Genomic DNA, 25,186 nt, shown 5'->3' with positions numbered 1-25,186 from the left:
ATACGGTAATGTTCAGCTCTTTTAGATGATTAAATGTGAAATATATTTAATAATTTAATCTTATATCACATGCAAATAAATGTAAATATTTATAGGAAACTGGGTACGAAATAAAATAGACATTCTGCTGCCATGTAAAGCGAAACTTTATTGAGTGATGTAAATATTAATGAGGAGCTTAATGAGTACAGAATAGTTTTAAGAAAATAATCCTCAGTGACACCATATTACTACAATATTAAAAACAGTGCATTATCCAACAGTATAAGAAAATACAGCATATATTTTTTATTCTCACAAGGTGCATGAAAATATTAGCCTATAGGCCCACACTTCTGGCCTCAGTTTAAAGGAGAATCTTACAATGAAATCTAACAGTAAAAGAACAGTATAACGTGACAGGGGAAAGATGTAAGCTACATCATAAGCAGAGAACATGCATGCAGACTCCTTCTTAGTTTCTGTACCATACAGGTATGGAGGTTTGTCTGGGAGCCACACCATCACTGCAGGGGATGAAGTAAGAGCTCGTCTTCAGGCACTCAGGAGTGAGCTTCAGACACACGAAGCAGAACTCGACCTGACAGCGAGTACAGATGATGTTCTTACAGCCTGTTCTGTCGTGTTCCACCCGCTGGCCACAGGTTGGACAGGCTCGGATGGAGGGACAGGCATGGACGCCCTGCACCTGAGGGAGGGCGGTGGTCTTGCAGTTCTTGAGAAGCTCGAGGTCGTGGTTGATGCAGCCGTCGTTGTCGCAGCAGTCAGAGCGTGGAGCTGCACCTTTCCACTTCTTCAGACACTGCCAGCAGAACTGGTAGACTTTCTTCTTGTCTGCTGTGCAGATTGTGCACAGCACGCAGAGGTTAGCCAGGTCCTCTCTCTCCACATAGGTTTTGCACCCAGGACACTGTTTAGAAAGGAAGTGAGAAGATTATGACTCTCAGATCTGTAAGTATTTATCTGGAGCCAGCATCCCTTTAGTTTAGCTTAGCATAAATATCTAACTTCTAAAACTCACTTATTAATATGCTGTATTTTGTATGTTGCACACACACTGACAAGTAAAATTGAAATATGATCTTTTTTCCTCTGTTTATGTGACAGATCATTTCTTTTCCTAGCTACTGGTTTAAAGGTGCTTGATGTAGATTTTGGTACCTTTAGTTTTTATAACATCAAATAACTAATTTTAAAAAACTTACAAGAAGAATGAACATTTGAACAAACATCAGTGTGATAAGAACTACTAAAACTGTCAATAAACATTTTTGGGCAAACATTTACTTAACAGGTACTTTGATTACTTTGATTTTTTTTTTTTTTGGCCCATGTCCCACCTATTAATATTAGGGAAACAGGATTTATGACCTGTACTGCAGCCTGTCACCAGGGGACGACTGAGATGATTTGGTTTCACTTTCAGGGAGCTCTCATGTTGTCCATTTCTATATATATGTATATATACAGTCTATGGCTCAGACAGAGAGTAGTATTAATTTTCTCATGTAACTTTCTACGAGAATGTGAATAAGCATATTCCTAAAACTTATAATTATTTTGTTTATCTGCATGATTACTGGATGTTGTTGTAACAAATTATCTGTGGTGATCTCATAAACCAGACACCAAGACACTCACTGTTTTGAATTCACAGTATTCTGTGGCGGCCAGACGGGCGAGGTTCTCTTCAAAGTACTGCATCTCTTCAGTTGTCAGCACTGCCAGCCTGCGCACCTCTTGATAGGACCACACCGCATCACATTTGAGCAAAGTACCGTCTTTAAGAGCAGGGCACTTAAATTTGTACCGGCCCTGAAATTAAAAGAAGAGATTATGTTATATTTACAGTAAAAAAAATATACGTTGAACCTGGCTGGTGTTCCTCTGTGCATATTTGCACATCCAGCAGTTACAGAGCAACACTTTTAGCTCTGTTTTTGGTCCCTACCAACTCAACTACAAACTGCTGTCTCTATTTTGATTGTAGAAAACAGGTCTGTTTTCGCCCTGCTGCCTACGCTAGTTTATGCTGTTAATAAAGTTCATTATTAGAATATAGGCCAGCTCAATTAATGTGAATTATTAGTCAAATACAGTCTGCTCCTGGTGGTCTTCCAAGTGGACAGACTGTGAGACCAAACTCCAGTCTAAAAGCAGGCGTTTTAAGGTAGGGACACCTTTTTTCACAGTAAAACCTTTAGTGACACCATCCCTAAGACTCTTGTCTGATTCATCTCCGTCTACAGGCACAATCAGCACGCATGCCATTTACTCAGTAACATCAGTTATTAGCCTGTCATGAAGTGCCACAGACGTACAGTGCCCGTATTGACTGGCCCAGCACTACACAAGCCTTTGTTTGACACCAAGACAGGAAGGAGAGATGTGGTTCAGTCCACTGAGTAGTGCAGATGGAGGGAAACAAAAACAAAACTGTCAAAAAGTGTTGTGTTTATGTGATGGTTATTTCAAAAGTGGATTCTGCCCCTTTTACCTTTCACTACATGACTATCTTTATTGTAAAATACCAATCAAAGACGCTTTAAGAGGGGTTTAACAACAATAATAATAATGATAAATTAGCTTCACACTGTCAAAATGTCACAAAAACATTAACTTTTACATGAAAATGATAAAGACAAGAGGAAGACAGTGTGCCATGGTATACAGCAGTGGTATAAAGAACAGTTAGAAGACAGTTTGTAACCTAACTCTTCTGATAGGAAGTGTGAAGACACCTCCGTGCCCTGTAAATGAAGTGGTGGAAAGTACCTGATCCAGCAGGCTGCGACACCACCCAGTGAGAGACTCTGGAGTGACGGCGTGACCGCAGGACATCTCAGCTCGGAGACACTGGTCCCCCTCCTCTGGAGCTGAGGAGCACAGCGACAAGGGCAGACACTGAACTCAGCATCACAATAAAATACACTGCACACCCAACATGGAGGAAATAATCCCACCTGCCTTAATTTAGAGACAAATTATTAAAATATTGATGTATTAATTAAAGGATACTTGTACCTTTTTTTTGCTTAAAATATATTTAAAGCGTACGTCGAAATATCTCATTAAGTTCAGCTTCAACGTACTAATTGAGCTACTAGTCAAAGTGGCATTTCATTTCATAATTAAGAGAAAAATTCGCCTCGGACAGATTTGTTGTTATATTTTCGGTTCTTACGCAGTGGGTCCAGATCATCCGGCCTGTTGACAAACTTCAGAGTCGTGTCTTTCGGGTCGTATCTTTTCTGTTCTTGACCCTGAGTGGTCATCTTTGTTTCAGCTGCTGTTTCTTCCGTAGACAAACAAAGCTCGGCAAATAGAAAGTAAAATACCGACTGAACCTGCTGTGTCACCTTCACTGACTCCACCACCCAGCGGAGTTTTCATTTCAGTTTCCCCCTAGCAGTTACAAGAAATCACGTGAATTAAGGATGCGGTTTGTAACATCCCATTTCATTTGATTTATGTAACATATTTAACACATTAATGCTGCACACATCCTTGGTTTATGGCCTTATTTGTGGCAGAAAGGCTCTTATTGTGCTATTTTTGTTATTGCATCTTTTTTGAATTTGCAGATAATCCCCAAACAATTTAGTAATATTACTAATTAAACACAAATAATTTAATAATTATCCATGTTGGTAACTACTGTGATAATGTTAATAAATATTGTTTTGATACTAGGATCTAAATAAACTGTCAATGCAGTGTGTCATGAGACAAACAGAATATGGTACAGCTGGTAAACAGATTAGTTATTTGTTGGTTAGATGCCAGACACTGCTGGACTATCAGGGGATTTCCACTTATTCAGCACTTTGTAAAGTTGAATAAGGAAATGCATTCGCACAGTGGTTACTTTATGATACTACAATGAAATGCTGCACAGGCCTTTTTTTTCCAGATTACTGTGCAAAGGTTGAGGCTCTTTTTAATGGCAGGACCGGATGTTGTTGTGATGTGTTTGAGTGCAGTCAGTAAAGGCATAAATAGTTGATACTTTTCTAATTACTAACTTGTTGTTACAACACTGGTGCTTTTAAAATAAGTGTTCTCTGTTATTTGTTATTATGTGGTTGTGTCATTGTTTTACTATTTATCCTCACATGCTTTTTATTTACTCTTTAGCGTTAGACTGCAGATTGAAAATTTTCTTAAAATAAACTTCTGACACATTCATTTATTTATCAGCAACCTTACGACCTCAAAATAGGGAGGATTCTAACACCCCCAAAATTAAGTTTTGCAGTCTTTGTTTCCTGCATTTTGGTGATTTGGTGACTGAGAATGAAAATAACAAGATGAAAAGTAGACTGCAATCATCTAAAATGAAATCGAAAGCATCCTCAGTTATTGTTTTGCGTCAGATCCCGTTGACAAGTCTGAACAACACCCTGAACTGACATTACCACTGAGGGGCAGAAGTGAAAGGATCGACTGACACATAACAGAGAGCAAACCAGTCAGCACAAAAATGGGTAAAATCTATCAGGTGGTGGTCCATGGACTGAGAGGGGAGAAGATGACCATCGACCTGTGCAACACAGAGGAGCAGATGAAGAGCATGACGGTGCTGCAGCTCAAGGAGAAGATCGCGGAGAAACTCCCCGAAACTGCAGGTAAGAGAAATATTTTAACTATCAGCCACATGACAGTGAAGTTAAAAATGTTTAATCGACGACGGAGCTGATTGTAGCCTTAGACTTGTTGTTGTTGGGTTGTTTATTCGTCTGTCAACAGAACAACCTCAAATTTCTTGCATCGAAAATGCTGACCTTGTACTTTTTTTTAACTTTATATTGGAAAACAGATTTGATCGTTTGCAGTGATAGAAGAAGTACTCAGATTGTTTACTGAAAGAAATCTTTAAAGAAAAGTACTGAAAACATTCCATTACAAGTCTGATCATTAAAACTGCAGAAGTACTGACAGCTGCATGTACTTCAAGTATCAAAAGTAAAACCTCCCCACACCACCAAGACATGTTTTGTTGCCAAACATTGTGCTATAGAGGTAGTAAAAACAAAAAAAACACCAAGGAAAGGTGATGGTTTCACATCATTTCTTTTCTTTTTTATACAGTATTTGTTCAGGACAGTTGCTTTGTGCAGTAAACAGTTTTAGCCAATGTATTGATCCAAACTGTTTGATTAGGCTTTGTTCACTCACACTAAGTCCCTGCTGTGTCCATTGCTTGTGAATTTCAGTGTACATGTTAAGAAAAAACACAGACCAAGACGTAAATGGTTTTCACAGGACAGTATATATAATATAAGACTTATATGAGGGCGGGAGAAGAAACAGATGAGACTTCACAATAAGAATCTCATTTATTTCTCATAAGACAAAGAAAAGACGATAGTGAGAAACACAGTTTTCCTTAGATACCATGCAGCTGCTTCACTTTTCATGTTGAAAGGAGCTCCCTCCCCCACATCATACTGCACCACACTGGACTGTTTCCAAACACATCATAACACATTATCATGGATAGGAATTAAATTACTTAGTCACTGCTGATTAGCAGTGGCTACAATTGTACTAAATTATAAAATGACCTTGATATGTCACCAGAGTTTAAGGAAACATGCTAAGTCAAACTATTTGCCTCTCCAACAACAACGCTGCAGCCAGCATGTTATCCTGTGACATTTCTATTCCTGGCCGTTTTTGTTTGCTTTGTTTCAAGTTAAAATTAATGCTGAATGTTCATCAAATGAGTTCATGTTTGTTTATGAGTCATAAAAATCAGAATAGAATATGTATCATAGAATATATGTAATATAGAATACATGTTTGTAAGGGTTAAATTTGAGCTTCAAGTCTGGAGAGGAGGGAGCTGAAGGAAACAACTCGCTTCAACCAGAGGTTGTAAATAGGAATTTAACATATTTAATATACTGTCTCCAACTTCTTATTTGGACTGCAGTACTCATTTGTGAACACTGGGATCTTTCTCCTTTAAATCACTAAATCAATGCTTTTCACTGAGTCTGCAGTTCAGACCTGCAACTTCCACCATTACTGCATTTTAAAGCCACATTCAAACCAACAACCAGCTGTCAATAAAGTGATTCTTTATCCCAGAGCATATAACAAGGCCTAGAACATCCATTTAAACTGGAAAAAAGTAGACTTGTGAAAAATCTCTTTGGGTTTGATTGACTAATTCTATTCATTTCTGTTCTGTTTTCTGTGTGTGTGTATTTAGGACAGGAGGCTCTGCGGCTGATCTTCACAGACAAAATGCTGGATGACGACACAGACCTGCTGTCTGGATATGGAATTCAGCACATGTCCGTCATCCACATGGTGGTGAAGGTCCCTGGAGGAGTGAAGGCTTGACAGAAACCTTCTCCTCATGTCACTGTTGATGCTACTGCCACTGCTGCTGCAATACTTCAGACAATGTTTACAGATCTTAAAGCTTACTGTAAGGGCTTTTTTATTGCAATAATCCTTTAATGTTTCCGCTGCCTTTAAATATGTTTCAAAAATCCGTTGTTATTAAATAAATATTCTCTGTTCTCTCTAATGCCTCGTCCTTGGTTAAGTGTTCAGATGTAAGACAGTGAAACCTGAACAGGTAGTAGAACACAGGTATGTGTCTGAACACATACCTGTGTTCTTTCTGGTCTGAACACATACCTGTGTTCAGACAACAACTTAGGTTACATTTAAAATGGTTTCAAAGAAAAGAGTCAGTTCTACACTCTTAAAATTTATGCACTAATTTATTAAACAATGTGCCAATGTTTTGGTCACAAGGACCTTTATCAAGAGATCACGTTTAATATTATTATTATTAATAATAATAATGATTATGATAAACTAAGATGAAACCGAAAGCATCTTCAGTCATTGCTTTACGTCAGATCCCATTGATAAGTCTGAACAACACCCTGAAGTGGCATTACCACTGCAGAAGTTAAAGGATCAACTCGACAGAGAGCAAAACAATCAGCACAAAGATGAGTAAAATCTATCAGGTGGTGGTGTATGGACTGAGAGGGGAGAAGATGATGATCGACCTGTGCAACACAGAGGAGCAGATGAGGAGCATGACGGTGGGGCAGCTGAAGGAGAAGATCGCAGAGACACTTCCCGAAACCGCAGGTAAGAGAAGTATTTTAACTATCAGCCACATGACAGTGATTGTAGCCTTAGACTTCTTGTTGTTTATTTGTCTGTCAACAGAACAACCTCAAATTTCTCACATCAAAAATGCTGACCTTGTACTATTTTCACATAGACTTGATTGTTTGCAGTGATAGAAGAAGTACTCAGATTGTTTACTGAAAGAAATAATTAAAGAAATGTAGTGAAAACATTCCTCTACATGTAAAGTCCGTGCGTTAAAACTACAGGAAATCAAAAGTAAAACCTCCCCACACCACCACCAACAAGACATGTTTTGTTGCCAAACATTGTGCTATAAAGGTAAAAAACAAAAACAAAAACAAACAAAAAAAGGGTACAGACAGTTGTATTGTGCAGTAAATTTTCATTCCATTTTGTTTGCTCTGTTTCAAGTTAAAATTAATGCTGAATGTTCATCAAATGAGTTCATGATTGTTTATGAGTCCTAAAACATCAATAAGAAACTTTTAGAATATGTTTATAAGTGTTAAATTTGAGCTTCAAGTCTGGAGAGGAGGGAGCTGGAGTAAACCAGAGGTTGTAAATAGGAATTTAACATATTGAATATACTGTCTCCAACTTCTTATTTGGACTGTAGTACTCATTTGTGAACACTGGGGTCTTTCTCCTTTAAATCACTACATCAATGCTTTTCACTGAGTCTGAGGTTCAGACCTGCGACTTCCACCATTACTGCATTTTAAAGCCACATTCAAACCAACAACCAGCTGACAATAATGTGATTCTCTGTCCCAGAGCATATAACAAGGCCTAGAACATCCATTTAAACTGGAAAAAAGTAGACTTGTGAAAAATCTCTTTGGGTTTGATTGACTAATTCTATAAATTTCTGTTCTGTTTTCTCTCTGTCTGTGTATTTAGGACAGGAGGTTGTAGGGCTGGTCGTCACAGGCAAAATACTGCATAGAGACACAGACCTGCTGTCTGGATATGGAATACAGCACATGTCCGTCATCCATTTGGTGGTGAGGTTCCCTGGGGTGTGATGGCTTGACAGAAACCTTCTCCTCATGTCACTATCGATGCTACTGCCACTGCTGCTTCATATGGCTCAGAAAAACTTCGGACACTGTTTATAAACCTTGCAATAATCCTTAAATGTTTCCATGTTGCCTTTAAATATGTTTCAAAAATCCGTTGTTGTTAAATAAATGAGTTCTCTCTAATGCCTCGTCCTTGGTTAAGTGTTCAGATGTAAGACAGTGAAACCTGCCCTGCAGTCACATCATGAGAACATCAAATACACAAAGAAAAAAATATTTCTGACAAATAATGTGTATCCTCGAGCATCAGGAACAGAAATGATCTCTATGTGTAAAATTAGTTCTTTAAACTGCCTAATTAGTTTAATTCTTAATCACATTAATTTCCAATTTGTTTTATTGAGCAAAGGAAAATTGTGTATACTGTACATTGTTAAGTCAATGTGTTGTTCAGTTATAAGAAAAGAATTATAAAATTATGTTCATGTACATTCACAGATATTAAGCAGAAGATATTTTTTAAAAAAGACATAAGGACTGTATTTAGAGAATGGAACAGTATTAAAAATAAGAAAATTTAAAAAAGGAAAGGAGACATTTTCAAAATATATAATTAAATTAAATAAGCCTACAAATTGCCAAACATAAAACAAACCTGTACATACTATATAAATAAAAGACAAGATAAATCTGAATGGAACAACAGGAACTCAGATGAAGTAGTGAAGTAGTTTCCTACCTTTTTTTTTTAATTTTAAATCACTTTAAGTTTAATAAATCAGAACTACTTCAGCAACAGGTCACAAATCTTTCCTGAAGTTCTTGTTATAGATCTGGTGTGTGCTTCCATGTGATCCAGAAACAGGAAATGTGACATTCTTCACCCTATAAGATCATTCTGTTGATATTCATGTCCTCCTGTAAAGCTCCTGCATCAAATGCAGGCCTATTAGAATGTGTCTGAAACCAAACTCACTAGATCAATAAAGACTGCAATAATATTCAGTTTCCAGTGGCTGAAAGTAACTACAGTCATTCAGTTACTATAGAACTACTCAAATACAATTCTGGCATACTTGTACTTGACAATTTCCATGTTATGCATGGTTACTTTATACTTCTACTCCACTACATTACAGAAGTAATTTACTCCTCTACATTGATGTTAAACTAATAATTACTAGTTACTTTTTACATGGGAAACAAGGTGAGATTCTTATAGTAATATAGCAGGAATAGAAATATGTACTGTGCAGGTAGTGTGGTTGTCAACAACAACAACTTAGGTTACATTTGAAATGGTTTCAAAGAAAAAAGTCAGTTCTACACTCTTAAAATCTATGCACTAATTTATTAAACAATGTGCCGATGTTTTGGTCACAAGACATCATATTAAGAGAACAAAGGCCAAGACAGTGGTGTGTGTGTGTGTGTGTGTGTGTGTGTGTGTGTGTGTGTGTGTGTGTGTGTGTGTGTGTGTGTGTGTGTGTGTGTGGTGCCATTTGCTTTATATGGCCTCGAAAAAACAAGCCATCACCTTCATGTTTTTCTTTCTTTCTTTCTTTCTTTCTTTCTTTCTTTCTTTCTTTCTTTCTTTCTTTCACGCTGATTGCTGGCTAATATGTATATTAATGTCATCCAATGTCACCTTTTAGTTTTGATACATTTTGCTGCTAATACTTTTCTGCAGTTTTACTTAAGTAACATTTTGAATACCGTTTTACTTGTACTTGTGTTTTATTTGAGTATTTTTAGACTATAGTAGTTTCTACTTTTACTCAAGTTAAAGATATTAGTACTTCTTCCACCACTGTCAATTTCCTGGTAAATCTTGGGATTCGTCTGTTAATAACACCACTATCTCCGACATACCCTGAATGCAGCATTCCAGCAGCTGAGGCGAGAAGTGAAAGAGAAAGTTTGCCTGTTAATAATAAACGGGTACAAGAGCTTGATTTCCAACGATCTGCAGGAATGTCTCGAAAGTGTTTAAACTGAAGGTAGGCTCGTATTTTTCTGCTGTTGTGTTCGTTTCAATAACGGTTGCGACTGGTTTATTGTCATCGATTGATTGTGAACTGATAATCATTTGACAACAATCCGACAACAGCAAAGAAAGGGGCTGGAAAAACTGTCAACAAGCAATCAAAATGAACTCCTTGAAAAATGGTTGGCAGTATATCTTCAATAATTCTTCTCCTCCAGGTAAGTTATTCGTGTTATTAAGCCGGTTTATCATCAGCAGTGAGTGATATGAAGTTTATTACTAACAACCTCCTCCCAACAGTGAAGTACTACGGCTTGAAGAACCAAGGAGCGACATGTTACCTGAACAGTGTGCTGCAGGTGCTGTTCATGACCGAGGACTTCAGAGCAGCTGTAAAAAGGTTTGCTTCAAAATAGGGCTGCACAAATTGCAGAGGCTACTATTTTTTAATTATTAGTGGTGCAAAAACAAAACAATACACAACTATACTTTTTTGTCCCCTTTCCTGTCCCTTTTCCTGTTCTTCTTTCTTTTTAAATAGAGATAGATTTATTATGGTAGCCTGCATAGAATTAAAAAGAAAGTACGGTACGGTAAGGATAATAATAATTGTAATAATAATAATAACAATAATAATAATAATATAGATTATATTTTTTGATATAGGTAAAATGTGTAATAAAATAGCCTTTATATGAAATACTGTAGTGCTGCAGAGATGCCCTGATTTACAAATTTTGTTCTCCAGATGTAAGAGCAATGTCATTATGTACCGGCCAAGACAATACAGGCCTGTAGTACCATTTGCCCATCCAACTCTGTTCTGGTGGAAGCTGCCTAGTTTTGAAGATAGAAGGCTTAGGAATGTATGTGGCGTCTCTTTCTAAAAATCACAACCCAGTTACTTAAGATGAGATACAGATCTTGTTGTGAGCAGATTAATTTAGGAACTACTTTATTTCAATTAGAAACAAAGGAGTTCCAGCAGATTCTAAAGTAGTTCTGATACATTGTTCTGCAAAAAGAAAATACATCCTACATGAAACTGCTCACAACTAAGTCTGTGGATTATTTTGATCATGATTTTTGGAAAGAGATGTTGCTGATTTTTTCAAATGTGTATCATTCAGTCATATCATATAGTGCATATAGTGCTGTGGTGCATCATTGTGTCTCTCATGACTAAATGCATTGTCTTTGTTCAGGCACATGTGTGAAAATCCTGACACTGAGAATATTGACCGTCATCTGAAAACCTTGTTTGATGATTTGGAAGAACAAACAGCGTACACCTACAACATCACAAACAAGCTGGGCATCGACAGAGGTAAGTACAGTATGTGTTAATACACAGAACAATACAGCATTTGATTAGGTTACCTGTGAACCAGACCTTTTCTGCTCTTCACCCCCTCAGTTTATGAACAGCGTGATGCGGCTGAGTACTTTGAGAAGATTTTAAATCTGACCAGTCCTGAGGCATCACAGGTAAAGACATTTTCATTTAGTGCACAGATTCTCTTCAATAATCACAAAGACTTGTTTTCCAGTCTCTGTATTTTTGTGCATTCAGATCTTCCACGGAGAGTCGACAAACAAGACCAGATGTTCTACATGTGGCACAGAGACTGACGCTGATGAGGCATTTTGGCATCTTCCTCTTGCACTGGTGGATTCCTACAGTGAACACTATAGTGTGGTAAGGATCTGAAAACCTGCAAAGCATTTGTCTGTTGCAGGAGATGTCTAGTAAACTAATTATACCATCTGCACCAACAGTTTCTCCTCAGTTGAGTGTAACAGCATAAAGTGATGTATCAAAAACTGGGAATTTGCATGTATTGTATGAGATTCAGTCCATCCAGAGCAATAAACTAAAATATACATGGAGCATAAACATGATTTACCAAGATACTTCTTCTTCTCATCTGCAACAACTATATGATTAAGAACCACTAATGGGAAAGCATCAAAAGCAGAATGAAGAGGTCACTCAGTAGAGGGCAGATCCCCATCAGCTGCTTCCACAGTTATTGCTCATGACTGATAATAATTGCGGGGTGGGGGGATGAACCTCTCTCAGCTTCTGAAGGGGGGCCTGCCAGAAAAAGTTTGAGAAACACTGCCTTGGTCATCTAGTTTCATATGATACCATCATCTACACTCTGCATTTGATTTTTTTTAACAACTATTTCATCCTTTTTATTGATTCTGTTTATTTCTTGATTGTTGGTTCTCTGGCTTTGGTCTTATTAGTTGGATGGCATTGAGGAGTATTTCAAAGCTTCAGAATTCAAGGGAGAGAACCAGATGTACTGCGACAACTGTGATGCCAAATCTGATGCAACTACTGTGAGTAATGAGGACACACATGAACTGATTTGTCTTCATTAACTCAGACTTTGAAATAAGTTAAAGGTTCATGTCGTTACAAGTAACCACATGTAAATGCATGTTGTTGACCTGTGATTTTTCATTCAGAGATGCGTAATAAAGCGTCATCCAGATGTTTTGATGCTGCTGTTGAAGAGGTTTGAGTTTGACTACCGTTACATGAAATATGTCAAAATCAACTGCACTGTGGACGTTCCCTGCACTTTACAGATACCAGAGGTATATCTGCATCATATTTTACCATTTTGTCATAAGAAATTTCTTTGCAGTTCTTAATCCTAATGTATGTCATTTTTCCCACTGGTGATCAGAATCAGACATATGAACTGTATGCGGTTGTGGACCATGTTGGGGATCTTCGGAGTGGACATTACACGACAAGAATCAAGGATGATGAGAGATGGTATGAGTTCAACGATACCACGGTCACGTTGGTAAGACTGATCACTTTAACTCCAGTGTTGAAAGTTACATATTTACTTTGCAAAAGATTAATTCACCATGTAATGTTTGGTTATTCTTTTCATCAACAGCTTGATTACCAGCCATTCCAAGTGGATAACTTTGAGAAGTAAGTTTTAGTCCATTTTAATCCTTTCCTCATTATTTCTTAATTGAGCCTTCACATAAGAATCCACCACTGGATATATAACGGTTCACATCAATACATCACATAGAGATACCACCACTATACATAAAAATGTTTTATGTTAATTTATTATTTATTATTAATGTTTATTAAATCAATTCATCGATCAGTCCATTCAAATCAACTGTCTGTACCTCACATGTTGTGCAGTAACCACAGACTCCATATTGTTTCTCTCACCCATTTGCTAACCCAATGTCTTAGTTTTCAAAAAAGATGACAAAATGAATGTTTAGAGATACTTATATTTCCCAGTAGCTACAGATTTATCCACACACAAATGTATATATTGATACAGACATGCAAGTACTAACGCACCCATAGGAACATAAATATGCACACATATACTGCACATTTATGTATTTACAGTGTCTGCAGAAAAACCTAAAAGTAAGTATTTTTGCATGTGTATATGACAGAAAGCCCCAATATTAAACACATCACACATTTTACTTTATTTGAAAATAACCTTGCTTTCTTTTCACATTTCTCTCACTAGATCCCCCGGTGCTTATCTTCTTTTTTACAGGAGAAAGGGTAAGATTGTAAATATTTTCATTTTACTTACCAGTTGGGTGGACTCAAGTCACGTGAATTTAGTCTTGTCTTAAAAAAATCAAAAAAAGACTTGCAAATCTACTGGGACTTTAACACCAATGACTCGTAACTTCAATTGGACTTAAAAAGACTTTACACTTCCCCCAAGCCCAAAGATTAAAAGGCATGTTTTTTGAAAATTGTAAATCCAGGAATGATTTACCTTCATTTCCTAAATCAACTAACGTTAACGCTGTTCATTCTGTGGAAGCTGACATTTAATTCCTCAGATTCACTTTGTTTGAACCACTCTAACAGCATCCAATCAAGAAGAGAACAATGAAGAGCTAACATTACTTTACTGAACTCTAGCTGGAAAAAAAGTGATACCAGAGATAATTTAGTTTGTTTACAGGCTGTACAAGGTGGACAACAAAAAACTGAATTGTAGTATGTGGAACACGAGGGTCAAAATTAGGAGGTGGTGGAGCACAAAGAATGGTAAATCAAGGTGAATATTAAAATGCTAATGCTTAGTTAATTAGTTAGTTTAAACTCCTGTCAGATGTATTTTTTCCTTGCACGTCTCATGCAACAAAAATACTTTCATTTTAATCCATACATCTGCTTGCATGACCTGAAATATGACCTGAAGCACTTATTTGGACTTCAACTGCATTTTTTTTTTACCAATATGCGTGTAAATGTGAGGTTGGTGCCAGTAAAAAGGCACTGAATAAGTATTGTTATCCACATTTTGTAACCAATGCAGAGCATAGTCCAGTCTCCAGAGAACACCTCACTCCACTTTGGTTTAATCCCACAGACTCTCCCTTCACTTCACCCAGCAGCTGAGACGCATGATACAGGAACTTCTTTAATGTCTTCTGCTGTGTTTATTTATGGGCAAACTGTACATACTTGCCAACTTTGGGACGGCAAAAACATAGGGAGGAAAAAGGGAAAAAAAATTGAGTTTCAGAGACTTTGTTTCTTACCAAAATAATAAGTCCTCCATGGCAACATTTTTATGTTAAATACTTTTAACTTTACTTTTATTTCTCAATACAGAATAAGTCACCCCTCTGGCATAAACTAATATTTATTCATTTTCCTTTCAATTATGATTTCAATTATAGTTCTTAGAAACCCTGAAATTGGAAATAGCAGGTCTTAAAAAGTTGGAAATTGCAATAAGTGCAGTCTCTAGAATGCTGTTGTATGTGAGGTTTGCTTAGTTAGGAACTTGACTCTGGACTTCACTGGAAAGACTTGAGACTTGAATGCAAAACTTGCAGAGCAATGTCTTGCTCCCACCTGTGATGCTCACTGATGTGTAGTGTGAAGGAATCGTTTGGTTCTTTGCCTAAATTTATTTCATATTGTGTCTACTTTGCAGAGCGTGCTGCAAATACTTGTACCCAAGACATCAGGGAGACTCCTGGAGGCTTCCCACCTGCTACCAGTGATACCTGTGACCAGTGTACAGATGCTTTACAGACAGAAGAGGTTGAAGGGACAGAAGAAATGGGTGAAGACATTGACAGAGTTGGGTCTAGAGGAGTAGGGCTATCACCTGACCTCTGTTCTAATGTAGAGGATCAAGACAAAGGAGTCCATGCTGGGCAGAGAATACCAAATAATCATCAGGACAGGGATGATTTGAGTCTTCAAAATGCTCATGCAGATGAGAGGAAAAGAGAGGATAAGGAAGACACTGAAGAAAATGCAGAGGCAGAAAAGAGAGAAACCTTATCTAGAGAAACTCATTTTGAAGAGAGTGTGGAGGTTCAGGACAGTGACCGTGAAAAACAAAGGACACCAGATATTAGTCATGATTTTAAACCGGACGTCGGTGACAGACATGCAGTACATCTTCACAAACAAGATGAGATGAGGGATGCAGAGAGGAGAGTTATGGATGTAAAGACAGATGAGGATGGAAAAGAAAAGAGGGGAGAATCTTTGACAAAATATTATCGAGACACCAAAGGATTGGAAGATGTTCAACAAAACATAAGTGAAGATTTGGAGGCCACAGAGGTCGCTGGTCAAGAACATGACCTCAAAACTATCACTGGGGACAAACAGGGAGATGAGGAGAGGAAGGAAACAGATATGAAAGCAGATGAAGAAGTGAAAACTGGAGAAAGAGGGATGGCATCAGGGAGTGGAAAGCTACATAGGATGTCAAAAGATGGTGAGGGAGACAGTAGGAGGGACAAAAGACATGAACAACTGAGAGAGGAGAAGAGGGAAGTTAAGGAAGATGGAGAACAAAAAAGAGGAGATGATAAACATGCGCAAAGGAGAGAAATGTCAGGGAGACAACAGGACTATGGTCAAGGAAGATCAGGTGATGTGAGACAGAGCAGATCAGAGCAGAAAATCAGTGTTACACATACAAGACATAAAGATGTCAGTGAGGAGAGACAGAGCAGAGAGCACGAAAAGAAAGAAGAAAACAGAGTGAAGTCTTCTCTAAGACGAGTTGAAAAGACAAGACAGGGGGATTCTGAATCTAATGAAGGCAGAGTGAAGGGAAGACGTGGTTCAGATAAGTCAACACCAACTTATGTGATAACTGATGATGAAATTAAGGATGGTATTCATACAATCACTGAGACAAAGTATATAACTCCACAAAGAACATCACAAGACAGTATGAAGAGTTGTGTAGAAAATAGTGAAGGAAATGTTAGAAGAAAATGTAATAAAAAAACAGATGCAAATGTCAGTTTGTTGGAAGGTGTTCGCAATTTAAAACTGACGATGCCATCTCTGCCAAAGAAAAAGAATATGCTTGGAACCAAAAGAGCCATTGGGAATGTGTGTCAGGAAAGTGAGACGAACAGTCCAATTCATTCACCTGCCGGAAAAAGGAAAAAAGTCCCAAAGGAGCAACATAGGAAGAAAAAAAAGAAACAGAAGAAAACAGTTTTATGTTTTCCTATTCCTTGTAAAAGCCACAGAAATGCAGACCAGACTTCAGAGTCAGATTAAAGTAAAAAAAAAGTGATGATTAAATGTTTTTATTATATATGTGTTGCACTGTATAACACCTACAGGCCATTATTTGTCCTTTTGTTGTTATTGTCATTTTGTAGGTATTTTTGATTATTGTTATTCATTATTTTTACAAGACTGCACATCATTGGGGTCATCAATGAGATCTTAATTTTAGATTTTAACTCATGCTTATTGATGCATGGCATTATTGCACTCTACTTGATAGAGATCAGTTAGAAATTATGCAGGGACAGTACTGTAATACTGTTTTATTTCCCCTGTAACCTTTTTATTAATTCAGTTTGAGTGTCAGTTGGTAGCTCTCTTTGTTTTTCTTGGTTCATGTAAAATGCAACATTTCCTGTTTTCCAGAAGATTGTTTCTGCATAATTAGGTTTAATGAGAGCAGAGATTAAAGTGCTGCTTCATCATCCTGTAATAGTTAGATAGTAAAAAATACTAGCAGAAATAAACTTTTCTTTAAGTCAAGGCCAGGAAAAACAAGATCACACATCGGTGTTCACTTTATTAGTACTGAAGCCATTTTCCGCAAAGGTGATGAAAGAAAAGATCTTGTAAGGCATAATAACGAGAATCTGTCTCAAAACAATTATTTAGTTTGTTAAAATAAAGACTTACATAATTATTTTGAGAAGAACATTTGAACTCACACTCACAGAGTCAATGATCACAGTTTTTGTCTTTTGTTGCTCACTTTCCTTAAATTTACAGTTTATACAGTTAAAGAGAATTACTGAACTTTTATGTTTTATGGTCAAATATTCCTTGTTAAATTGTTCGCAGATATATACGACACTGAATGTAACACTAATGTGCTTTCAGACAATTAATAAAAAATTAATTAAACTTTAAATCTTTGTATCAATGTTTTATTTAATTTTTAATGTTTATTTTGCTGTAGATTACCATTTTATATAAATCAGGCTGTTTGAACAGCTCACTATACTTGTAAAATAAAAGGTATTACTTCAGTGTCCTCTGATGTTATTGATGCTTTAGGTTTTATACTTTTTCACTTTGAGTCAGATTGTTGTGTTGTCATGTACAATTGTGACTGTGATTTAAAAAAAAATGTGTGAAATATTTAAAAAGAGAAGATTGAGACATGACAAGACATTCACTGATTATTTCTAAATTTGTGTATATTTTTTCTTGTATCTTAGAAATACCAGAAACAATAAAATAACAATAATAATAATAATAATAATAATAAGAAGAAGAAGAATAAGAATGATGATGATGTAAAATAAAATTCTGCAAAATTAGAATTTTTACAGAGTGAACTTGAAAGACTTTGTAGCAGGAAATATATGTCTGAGATATAAATAAAGCTGCCTTTGACTCAGACACATGTGAGTGAGGCAGACTGAACATCTGAGAGGATCAAACCTCTGTTCTGCTCCACATGAAGCAGTCAAACATCTTTGTTATGTCACTGTTAAAGAGCACAGAGATTTGAATTTCACTTTCAGTAATGCAAAATGCCAGGAAGATTGTCTCCTCGCGCTTTCCGTAGCAGTCTGTTTGTTCCAACATGGCTGCCATCAGGAGTGGGGTGACTCCGGGTTGCCTAGCAAGATGTTTTCTGAGACAAACTGGGAAACCGAGCCGAGGCAGCCATCCTCTTTCAGATGTTTTTAACCACGTAGGTCTTCTTTACATTTTCATATGTGGTGTTTTATGCGTGTGTCAGAAACAAAGACACAAGCAGCGGCTTTCTCCGGCTAACTCGCTAGCCGGCTAGCATCCTCAATGCGCAGTTCTGAGTGCATGCCTTCTATGTGACTTTGACTCGGGCAGCATATTTAATGAAGACTGAGCTCTCTGACATTAATATATAAATGTTAGATCAGCAGGTTTTAAAAAAGAACAACAAGAACAGTTTAGCTAGAGTCACGGCAAAGCTTGTATGAGATCACCAGGAGCCTTTACATTATTGAGGAGTTGCTAGCTTATATATGTGTGTGGCTCTGCACGCTAGCAGGGCTCCCTTAGCAGCTGCTAGCTTTGACAACAACTACCACATAATTTTTCCTGAAGTTAAAAAGAATCCGATTAGTTATTCTGTTATTGTTATAGCTGTGTATGCAGGTAACCTGTTGTTTAGTCTAAACCTAGAGGCTGTGTCCTGTGGAAGTCACCTGTTCTAGCTGAATACCACTAGAGGTCACCGTATATGTGGTTAAATTTGGACCTGCTGCACGCCTGGTTTTTCTGAGATTTAGTTTCATCAATTTAAGGTTTAAACAAATCAAATCAATCACTAAAATCTTCCATCGTGTATTCTTGTGAAGTAAACACTATTATAAGTGTCAACCCAATGTAATACTCTGTAATGACATTCTAAGTCACATCTGCCACAAGTAAGAGGATTATCTGACTTTTTTTTTTTATTTAGACATATGATTTGTTTGATTAATTCACCACTTAAAATTCGTGACTAAAAACTAGTCAGGAACCAGTACCGCTTTAGTGCCAGTTCTCAATACCCATCCCTAGTTACAGTGCAGAGTTTAGCTGCATTTTAGCTGAACTTATGCTCATTTTGACAGAGCACACAGATTTAAGGCTGCAAATAGTAATTATTTTCATTTGATTAATCTTTGTTGTTTTGAATTAGTTAACGTGCAAATCAAAAAAACATCTCAACTTAATTGCTGATTACATCCACCCCACAGTAATTAACACAGTCCTCATATTTTATAAGCTTTAGCCAAAAAATTTAACCTTTTTGCTTAAATGACCTCAGTAATTAATTGATTATCAAAATAATGCTTATTCAACTTAATCAGTTCTGCTCCTATCTGTTTAAACTTAGAAAGCTGCTCTGATGTAACCCTTGAAAGTTCCAGTTTAGCTAAACACTTTCCTAACCGCTAAGCGATGCTGAGTGACACATCTTCAGCCCCCGTATGTGTCACTGGGTTGTTGTTGATTGTGTAATACACTCCAATCCTGGCTTGTGTCTGTGGTTATGAAAATATTTTAGTGTTGTCCCATTATATTTTGTTTTATCTGTCTATTTTTGACCACTTCTTGAAATCTCTTTTTTAATTGCTTTTCCTGTGTATGATGTTCTTTTAAAATGTGTGGTTTTATTTCTTTATGATTCACTATATTTGCACCTATATTGTATTGTATTTTATTTTGTGAAGCACCTTGTGACTCAACCTTTTAGTAAATAAAGTTTCTATTCTTCTTTTTATCATTATTATTAAGTGTGCACCCACCTGACATTCTTTGCCTTTGATTTACAAACAGCGGTTGCTCCTGAAATCCCATCTGCACACAGTGTTTGAGTGTCACAGTCCTGCTGTCAGGACTCTGCTGGGCCGCAGACACCATGGGAAGTTCCTCTGGGTGAACGCCGTGGCAGTCAGACACAACAGCTCACAGGTAAGTTGGTGTCGAGGATATCAATCTGATGGCAAAGCTCCATGTTGAGCAGCATCAAAGTTTTTATTTATGGTTTTATTTTGCAGGAGAATATCTGTTTTTGGCAATAGTATTAAGAAACACATTATGTAGATTTGTGCTGCTGTTTTACTAATAACTGAAACCTGCGTCACAAGAATTGTTTAATGTTTATTGTTTAATGTGAATAAAATGACTATGGTTGGAGTTATTTTAACTGTTTTATTAGGTTAACTTTTGCCTTAGAATGATTTTTTTAGCTGTACTACTCCCTGCAGTTAGTTTTATAGTTTACATTTGTAGAGATGTTAAATTTTGTCTGTTTCTCTATTGGAAGCATCATGTTGTGATACACAGAATCTTGGCTAAAATATCAGAGTGAAACTGAACAACTGTTTGAATGAATTGTTGCACCTGTACCATGTTGATATTGATCATAGTATTGACATTTCCAGATCCCACCTGAGGATGGAAGCATGGCAGCTCCAGTGGTGGAAGCTACTGGTCTTCCAGTTTCTCCACCTGCTGACTCAATCCCCATCATCGCACAAACAATCACTGAACAGGTGCCTGGGACTACTTTAAGCTTAATCATCTGTCTGAGGCCTTTAGTTACCTTCTTACTTTAATAATTTGACTCCATTTTTTTTAGATCCCAGTGGAAACAGTTTCCATGGCAGCAACAGTAGTGGACATCTCTCCCCCTCCTCCAGTTGTCGACGCCTCCCCTGAGCTTGTGTCCGCAGACCCCACCCCTGTTTTAACACAGCCGATCATTGAGCAGGTAACTGACGTTGCTCCGACCGCAGTGGAGGTCCTGCAGGCTGCAACCACAGAAACCAGTTTAGCAGAGCTGGGACTGGCTGGCTACACACCAGTGGGGCTGATCCAGAACATGTTGGAGTTCTTTCATGTGGATCTTGGTTTGCCCTGGTGGGGCGCCATCGTTGTAGGTGAGCTATTTAAATAATTTCCTGGAGCTTTCAGATGATGTCTTCTGTATTTCTCTTGTCATTTCTTATCGTCTCTCTCTTTTGTTTGTTTTTTTTATTAAACTCTCGCTCCCGTGTAGGAACGGTGTTGGCTCGTTTGGCCGTGTTTCCAGTCATAGTGAAGGGCCAGAGGGAGGCAGCCAAGCTCAATAATGTTCTGCCTGAGATGACCAAACTCACAACCAGAATGAATGAGGCCAAACAGAGCGGAAACAAATATGAATGTAATAATTCAATCCTGTTTCGTCATTGCATTTGTCTTTTTAGTCACATTGTGTATCATTAATCATGTTTGCATGTTAGTCACCAAAGTCTACTTTGACCTGAACTTAAAATGTCAAAAAACAACTAGAGCTTTGTTAGGATATTTTGTTGAGTCGTGTACTTACATTTGCCCAAGTGTTTCCAACAATGTTCAAGCCCAGAAAAATCTGTGATTTAACCAAAGTCATCTTAATATAGTTTATTATTATCGATACGTGTTAATTGTTGACAAATTTTACATTTTTTCCTGTTAGTGCCTTTACTGTTAGTGTCAGTAAAGTGTGGGTGTTACTTGGCTTGTGGTGGTAAAGTGCGCCACCTAGTGTCATAATCGAGAATCAGATGAAAATGCTGCTGAGACAGCAGGTAATACAGGGAGGTTCCAGTTACAATTAGGTTATAATTATGTTGTAAGCCTTGTCAACTTGTCATGAGCTGTTGTTTGCATGTTACAGTCGCCAGAGCCTACTCTGACCTGAACTTGTTCCAGAAGAAGCACGATGTAAATCCTCTCCGAGGCTTCCTTGTGCCTATGGTGCAGGTAAGTTGATCTCTTTATACTGGTTCACTCTTTATATTATACTGGGCTGTGGCACAATTAAATTGTGTTTTTGGCTTAAACTGGTCTGACTCACTGGATGTAGACTGTGGGTATAAGCCTGCTATTGTCCCTACGATTAGTCGATAGTTTCACCGCTAGACTTCCACAACAAGGTTGCACTTACGTACTTTCCTGTTTAAAAAATCAAAAAAGGCGTATTATTGTTTGTAATTTTTTCACACTTGATGTCTGATCAAATCACTAATCTGTGTGTCCTTGCAGGCACCAGTCTTCATCTCTTTCTTCATCGCACTGAGGAAGATGGCCTACCTGCCGGTGCCAAGCTTACAGACAGGAGGCCTGCTCTGGTTTCCAGACCTGACAGCAGCAGACCCTTTTTATATTTTGCCTTTGGCTGTAACTGGAACCATGTTCTTCATCCTGGAGGTGATGCGCCTTTAACCCAACTTACAGTAACAGAAAAATAATTCCAACCCTGATAATCTGTACTTTTGAAGTGTTCTGATGCCAAAAAAAAAATTTTTTTTTAATTGCTCTTATCAAGCCATCCAGAATAAACAATCAGTTTTGTTATAATCTGTTGGATGAAATTATGAGCTTTCCTTCATAATCACTTCATTGTCTTCTCTTTCAGTTGGGTGCAGAGTCTGGCATCGATAACCCCAACCTGCGAGCCATGAAGACTGTGTTCAGGATCATGCCCCTCGTCATCCTCCCCCTCACCATCAACTTCCCCACGGTCAGTCTGTTGTTCACTCACATCAGTTTTTGATCTAGTGGCTTAACCTCCCCTCACTTCATACTGTAAGAAGAGGAAATACATCTTAAACATGTTAAAGGGATAGTTTGGATTATTTGAAGTGTGGTTGTATACGGTACTTATCCATGGTGCTCATCACCCCTTCAGTTTGGAGAAGCAACAGGAGTGCTGATGTAGGGAGCTAAGCAATGAACATCTAAATAAGTCATTATTAGTTTAAGTGTGTATATATATATTTTCACTGTTTTACCTTGCAGTCAGAGAGCCTCGTCTGACGGGAAAATGCAGGAAATATCGCCCTCTCTAAACCAACCAAACTCCATTGGTGAAAACTAAGTTTAGCTTGCAGAACACAGGAGTCGCAGTCTACCACTGCCTCGATCTGTTTGTTTGTGTTTTTGTGTGACGTCTGCATTTTAAAAGGTTAGCTCAGATTCGCCAAAGTCACACAATAACACAAATGAAGTAACCGACGACGGACACTCTAGTGTTCTATGAGGTAAAAATAGTGATTTTTCAAATAGCAGTATTTGGCTTTTATAACATTGGTTTGTCGTCAGAAAAGGCTGTTAGACAGCAAGGTTAAGTAGTGAAAATATTCTAAATATATTGTACACTTTAACTGATATTGCTCTGTTGTTGGTGGGCTTCAGTGTGGGAGGCTAAAATACAGTTTGCCTCTGACCCTGTCCACAGCAGTTTATTTCTTATCTTCTGTGCTCGTCTCTGCTTCTCCAAACTGGAGGCGTGTTAAATCAGCATCTACTGTTGGTAATACACTATGTAAGATACCTCCTCCAGTCCCTCTTCAAAAACTCTAAACTATCCCTTTAAAACCAGTGCTGCTTTTGCAAATTTTACTTTCAATGTCTAAAATCCTTTTCTCCTCAAACAAACTTCAGGCAGTATTTACCTACTGGCTGACCTCCAACTGCTTCTCTTTGGGTCAAGTCGCCCTGCTCAGACACCCACTGATCAGAGATCGGTTAAGGATCCCAGAGAGGATCACTCACCCGGCCTCCGCCCTGCCTCAAAATGACGGTTTCATCCAAAGCATGAAGAAGGGTTAGTGTCCAAACGTGTAGCCAATAGAACTGATAACATTTTGATGAATTGGTTTTTAGCAATATTGTTTAACTTATGGAGACAAATCAAGTACAACACTGATTATCACTGTCTTTGTTGCCCAGGCTGGAAAAACGCTCAGCTGGCACAGCAGCTGGAAGAGAGGGAGAGGAGAATCAAAAATCATTTGGACTTGGCAGCTAAAGGTCAGTCTCACCACCACTTCATCAGCTTCACATAGACAGACTTTGGCTTCATTTCAGCCGTCTGCCACTGAGAAATGACTGGCTGGAGTTGTTTCTAGTAAGAATAAAGGATGAAAATAATGTACAGATGGCAAAAAAACAAACAAAGTAAACAATACCTCCATGACTTGAGGAAAAAAATCTCTGTTAATGCCGACTTCCTCCAATTTCAAAATTACTTGTTGGATTAGTAGCTCTGGCAAACTAATGTACTGCTTATTTTAAACTTAGGCCTTTAAAAAATCATCAGTGATTGAATTGAACATAAAAATGTGCAGTTTAAAAAATATCCTTCACAGTTTGTAAGTGTATTTTCCTTAATGTAGAAATGTAGTGGGTGCGCCCCCTTGTGGCCAGAGCCAGTTATTGCAAGAATTACACTAATGGTGATGGTACGAAAATAGTTCCCAGTTGCTTAAAACCACGAAGACTAACACTGACCTTAAATTTTCATCTCAGGATGCTGTAAGGACTTTGTGTTGTAAGGGAAAACCCTGTAATCTGTTTGCCTTTAGCTTCTTAAGTATTCACTTATGTCTTCCTAGAGGTTCCTTAGTGACCATTGTTCTCAAAAAAATTTTAAGGGGCCCAACTTGTTTCTTAACAGTGAAATAATTTGTGCAACATAAGGCAGTAGATGAATTTTGAGAATGAAGTCAAAATGGTATTTCGACTTTATTCTCAAAATGCAAAAAATATTCATCCTCTGATATATTATACATATTTATTTTATTTTAAGCCAGACACTCATTGAAAGTTTATTCTCAAAATGCAATATGAAGAAAATATTTTTGAAGACTCTTCTGTAGGATGGAGATCACACACTCTTCTCTTCACTCCTCTCTGCAGGTCCACTGAGGCAGACGTTTACCCACAATCCCGTGCAGCAGACCCCACCCATGGCTGCGGCATCATCTAAAAACAAGGCCGCTGCTGCTAAGGCGAGGCCATGGAAGGACACGATTGGATAAATCAAATAGGCTGATATCTTGACAGTAATAATGATTTATGTACATATTTATGGATGGAACAGAGGGTTGTCATTATGTATTATTCTAATTAAAATGTAAAATCTGCCTCAAACAACCACTTTTGTGTTTATATTGTTATTTTTGACAAGTCTTCCTCCACAGG

At 37.7% G+C, this 25,186-nt stretch overlaps 4 protein-coding genes across 4 annotated transcripts; 3 read left to right on the top strand and 1 right to left on the bottom strand.

Moving 5' to 3' along the window:
• Positions 1 to 110: 110 nt before the first annotated feature.
• LOC146305735 (E3 ubiquitin-protein ligase RNF19B) lies at positions 111 to 3,395 on the bottom strand. Its single transcript, XM_084711589.1, has 4 exons — positions 3,185 to 3,395; positions 2,776 to 2,876; positions 1,642 to 1,815; positions 111 to 910 (listed from the first exon to the last, which is right to left on the bottom strand). Exons 1-4 carry the CDS (start codon positions 3,273 to 3,275, stop codon positions 455 to 457), a joined length of 822 nt encoding a protein of 273 aa, XP_084567715.1. The 5' UTR covers positions 3,276 to 3,395; the 3' UTR covers positions 111 to 454.
• A 989-nt stretch (positions 3,396 to 4,384) lies between these two features.
• Positions 4,385 to 6,544, top strand: LOC146305734 (uncharacterized). Its single transcript, XM_084711587.1, has 2 exons — positions 4,385 to 4,628; positions 6,221 to 6,544. Exons 1-2 carry the CDS (start codon positions 4,484 to 4,486, stop codon positions 6,352 to 6,354), a joined length of 279 nt encoding a protein of 92 aa, XP_084567713.1. The 5' UTR covers positions 4,385 to 4,483; the 3' UTR covers positions 6,355 to 6,544.
• A 3,514-nt stretch (positions 6,545 to 10,058) lies between these two features.
• LOC146305733 (uncharacterized) lies at positions 10,059 to 16,796 on the top strand. Its single transcript, XM_084711588.1, has 11 exons — positions 10,059 to 10,358; positions 10,441 to 10,540; positions 11,346 to 11,467; positions 11,558 to 11,628; positions 11,714 to 11,839; positions 12,397 to 12,492; positions 12,622 to 12,753; positions 12,846 to 12,968; positions 13,068 to 13,105; positions 13,683 to 13,728; positions 15,122 to 16,796. Exons 1-11 carry the CDS (start codon positions 10,304 to 10,306, stop codon positions 16,721 to 16,723), a joined length of 2,511 nt encoding a protein of 836 aa, XP_084567714.1. The 5' UTR covers positions 10,059 to 10,303; the 3' UTR covers positions 16,724 to 16,796.
• Positions 16,797 to 18,237: 1,441 nt separating this feature from the next.
• On the top strand, positions 18,238 to 25,138 carry oxa1l (OXA1L mitochondrial inner membrane protein). The gene is made up of 11 exons (XM_084712615.1): positions 18,238 to 18,395; positions 20,012 to 20,146; positions 20,620 to 20,730; positions 20,817 to 21,117; positions 21,237 to 21,380; positions 21,876 to 21,961; positions 22,244 to 22,408; positions 22,617 to 22,721; positions 23,645 to 23,807; positions 23,933 to 24,013; positions 24,902 to 25,138. The coding sequence occupies exons 1-11, from the start codon at positions 18,285 to 18,287 to the stop codon at positions 25,021 to 25,023; spliced, it is 1,524 nt and encodes a 507-aa protein (XP_084568741.1). The 5' UTR covers positions 18,238 to 18,284; the 3' UTR covers positions 25,024 to 25,138.
• Positions 25,139 to 25,186: the final 48 nt, after the last annotated feature.

The sequence above is a fragment of the Lutjanus erythropterus genome, chromosome 23 (assembly GCF_056507025.1).
Source record: "Lutjanus erythropterus isolate fLutEry1 chromosome 23, fLutEry1.hap2, whole genome shotgun sequence".
NCBI lineage: Eukaryota > Metazoa > Chordata > Actinopteri > Lutjaniformes > Lutjanidae > Lutjanus > Lutjanus erythropterus.
The sequence above is the reverse complement of the archived record's forward strand: the minus strand, read 5'-3'. Positions and strand labels throughout refer to the sequence as shown.

Excerpts from the sequence above, each read along its gene's own strand:
- oxa1l (XM_084712615.1), top strand. The coding sequence starts at position 18,285 with ATGGCTGCCATCAGGAGTGGGGTGACTCCGGGTTGCCTAGCAAGATGT. Across the intron at positions 22,409-22,616 it reads CCATGTTCTTCATCCTGGAG|TTGGGTGCAGAGTCTGGCAT; the intron begins GTGATGCGCCTT and ends CTTCTCTTTCAG. Across the intron at positions 23,808-23,932 it reads CATCCAAAGCATGAAGAAGG|GCTGGAAAAACGCTCAGCTG; the intron begins GTTAGTGTCCAA and ends TTTGTTGCCCAG.
- LOC146305733 (XM_084711588.1), top strand. The coding sequence starts at position 10,304 with ATGAACTCCTTGAAAAATGGTTGGCAGTATATCTTCAATAATTCTTCT. Across the intron at positions 10,359-10,440 it reads CAATAATTCTTCTCCTCCAG|TGAAGTACTACGGCTTGAAG; the intron begins GTAAGTTATTCG and ends TCCTCCCAACAG. Across the intron at positions 11,840-12,396 it reads ACAGTGAACACTATAGTGTG|TTGGATGGCATTGAGGAGTA; the intron begins GTAAGGATCTGA and ends TGGTCTTATTAG.
- LOC146305735 (XM_084711589.1), bottom strand. The coding sequence starts at position 3,275 with ATGACCACTCAGGGTCAAGAACAGAAAAGATACGACCCGAAAGACACG. Across the intron at positions 2,877-3,184 it reads GGATGATCTGGACCCACTGC|CTCCAGAGGAGGGGGACCAG; the intron begins GTAAGAACCGAA and ends TGTGCTCCTCAG. Across the intron at positions 911-1,641 it reads AATACTGTGAATTCAAAACA|TGTCCTGGGTGCAAAACCTA; the intron begins GTGAGTGTCTTG and ends CTTTCTAAACAG.
- LOC146305734 (XM_084711587.1), top strand. The coding sequence starts at position 4,484 with ATGGGTAAAATCTATCAGGTGGTGGTCCATGGACTGAGAGGGGAGAAG. Across the intron at positions 4,629-6,220 it reads GAAACTCCCCGAAACTGCAG|GACAGGAGGCTCTGCGGCTG; the intron begins GTAAGAGAAATA and ends GTGTGTATTTAG.